Source organism: Fonticula alba (genome assembly GCF_000388065.1).
Source record: "Fonticula alba strain ATCC 38817 unplaced genomic scaffold supercont2.110, whole genome shotgun sequence".
Classification (NCBI taxonomy): domain Eukaryota; order Rotosphaerida; family Fonticulaceae; genus Fonticula; species Fonticula alba.
Genome location: NW_009243080.1, coordinates 1 through 2,115, shown reverse-complemented (window position 1 = coordinate 2,115; position 2,115 = coordinate 1). Strand labels below are relative to the sequence as shown.

General features: G+C 63.2%; 1 protein-coding gene across 1 annotated transcript; it reads right to left on the bottom strand.

Annotated features, from left to right (window-relative positions):
• Window positions 1-529: 529 nt before the first annotated feature.
• H696_06332 (hypothetical protein) lies at window positions 530-1,530 on the bottom strand (the record flags this gene model as incomplete). Its single annotated transcript, XM_009500074.1, has 1 exon — window positions 530-1,530. A coding segment is annotated over one exon (1,001 nt), but the record flags the coding sequence as incomplete, so codon positions are not given.
• Window positions 1,531-2,115: the final 585 nt, after the last annotated feature.

The window sequence follows — 2,115 nt, the reverse complement described above, 5'->3', positions numbered from 1 at the left end:
CACACACACACACACACACAAAGGATAGGTGCAGGGAGAATGGCACGGCCTGTGAGCGTAGCACGCCGCCGGTGTACACACCCCATAGAGCACCGCAGAAGACATTGCCCATGTCCACACATACATACCCATGTGCTTGCGCACTGGTCCCAAATATAGATGTACACGGTTAGACATCGCAGGTTACACTCAAGACGCATGTGCGCCCTCGGAGCTGCTCGGAACGTGGGCCCCCTTGCTGGATCCAGCCCCGGGGTTTGGCTAGAGGAGGACGCGGATTATGCGGGAGAGGAGAGAGAGAGAGAGAGAGGGAGGGGGGGAGGGAAAAAAGACACTGTGCGAGTCGGAAAAGTCTAGTTTTTATTATCAGGCTATGTGAGGGGAAGGAATAAGGACACAATGTAGTGCGAGGGAAAAGATGAAAGGAAAGGAGACGTGTGATAAAGGGGGAGAGAGGTTGGGGGGAGCCGTTCCAAAGAGGGGGGGGGGAGGGGGGGCGCAGGGGGAGGACGATCCCCCTCCTGCCCATTTAGGTCCAGACATCCTCGAAGTAGCGGGCGTCACTGCGAAGCTTCTTGACAAAGTTCACGGCATCCTCCTCGGTCAAGCCCCCGAGGTCGCGGGCGATGTCGACAAACTTGCGGTTGACATCGCGAGCCATGTTCTTGGCATCGCCACACACATAGATGAGGGCATTGCGCTGGATGAGATCCCACACGCGCTCGCGGTGGACCTCCAGCAGATGCTGCACATACTTGTGCTGAGTGCCGGGCACGCGCGAGAAGCAGACATGCAGCTCCAGGAGGCCGGACTCCTCGGCCGCGCGGAACTCCTCCTCATAGAGGAACTCCTCCGGGAAACGGGCGCCAAAGAAGAGAACCGTATCGCCGACCTCGCGATTGAGATTGTCACGCTGGTACAGGCGCTCCTGGACAAACCCACGGAAGGGAGCCACACCGGTGCCAGGGCCAATCATCAGAACCGGACGGGTGGAGAGAGCCGGCAGCTTGAAGGAGGAGCTCCGAATGAAAACCGGCATGGTGGGGAAGGCCACCGAGGCGGGATCGCCAGCGGCCACCGCAGCCTCGAAGGCGGGCTTGATGTTGGCAAACATGCCGGTGGCCACACCGGTCACCTGGCGCCCGGTGTTGGTGGTGAACTCCGTCAGAGAGGCGCAAATGGCCACGGTATCCGGGCTGACCCGGCTCGAGGTGGCGATCGAGTAGTAACGGCACTGCAGACGGGGCAGCAGTTCCAGGATCAGGTCCACCGGCGGCCGAATGTCCGGGTACTGCAGGAGAATGTCGGCCAGCGACCGGTAGTCCACATTCAGATAGCGGTTGAGCTCCTCCTTGCTCTCGGGCGAGAGGAGGGCCTGGAGGTGCCCACGCGAGGGGGACCCCTCGGGAGCCGACTGAACCAGGGCCTGGATGATGTGCGTGCGCGGGGGGGTCACAATGTCCAGGTAGTGGGTGAAGGCCGTGCGGTAGGTAGTCGGGCAGGGGAAGGGAGACTGCTTGGGAGAGGAGGCTGCGGCGCGGGAGGCAGGGGGGGGGGGAGGGCGCGCATGCCAATCGTCACACATGTCGACATGGCAACGAACCCCCTTGCTCTCTCCCCTTGCCGGAGTCGCGGAGTCCAGAGACCCGGCCAGAGGGGCCCACCATCATCGTGGAGGGAATACCACGGCGGTGGGCCCAGGGTGCAGGGACGCCGTGCCACATGGTGCCGGTGTGGCACCATGTTCCGCATTCGGCCCAGAGAGGGAACGCCACCGGGAGGACGCAATGTAGAGAGAGAGAGAGAGCTTCTGCCGTCCGCCGTTCCGGACTTCTCCCCCCGCTCCTGCGTGATGATGCACATTCGCATGGATGCCTCTCTACAACAGGGAGGGCGTGGAGAGAGAGAGAGAGAGAGAGATGAGGGAAGAGCAGCACCGGCAAAGCTGGCCCGCCAAGATGCTGCATGCCCTGGCCCTCCTCTGGAGTGGTGGCAGTGGGGGGGGGGGGGGGGGGGGGGGGGGGGGGGGGGGGGGAGCACCTGGTCCCCCTCCTGCTCCGGGTCCCATCTCATGGCCAGGGGATGGGGGGAGCTCCCCCCCTTTGTCGACCAGCC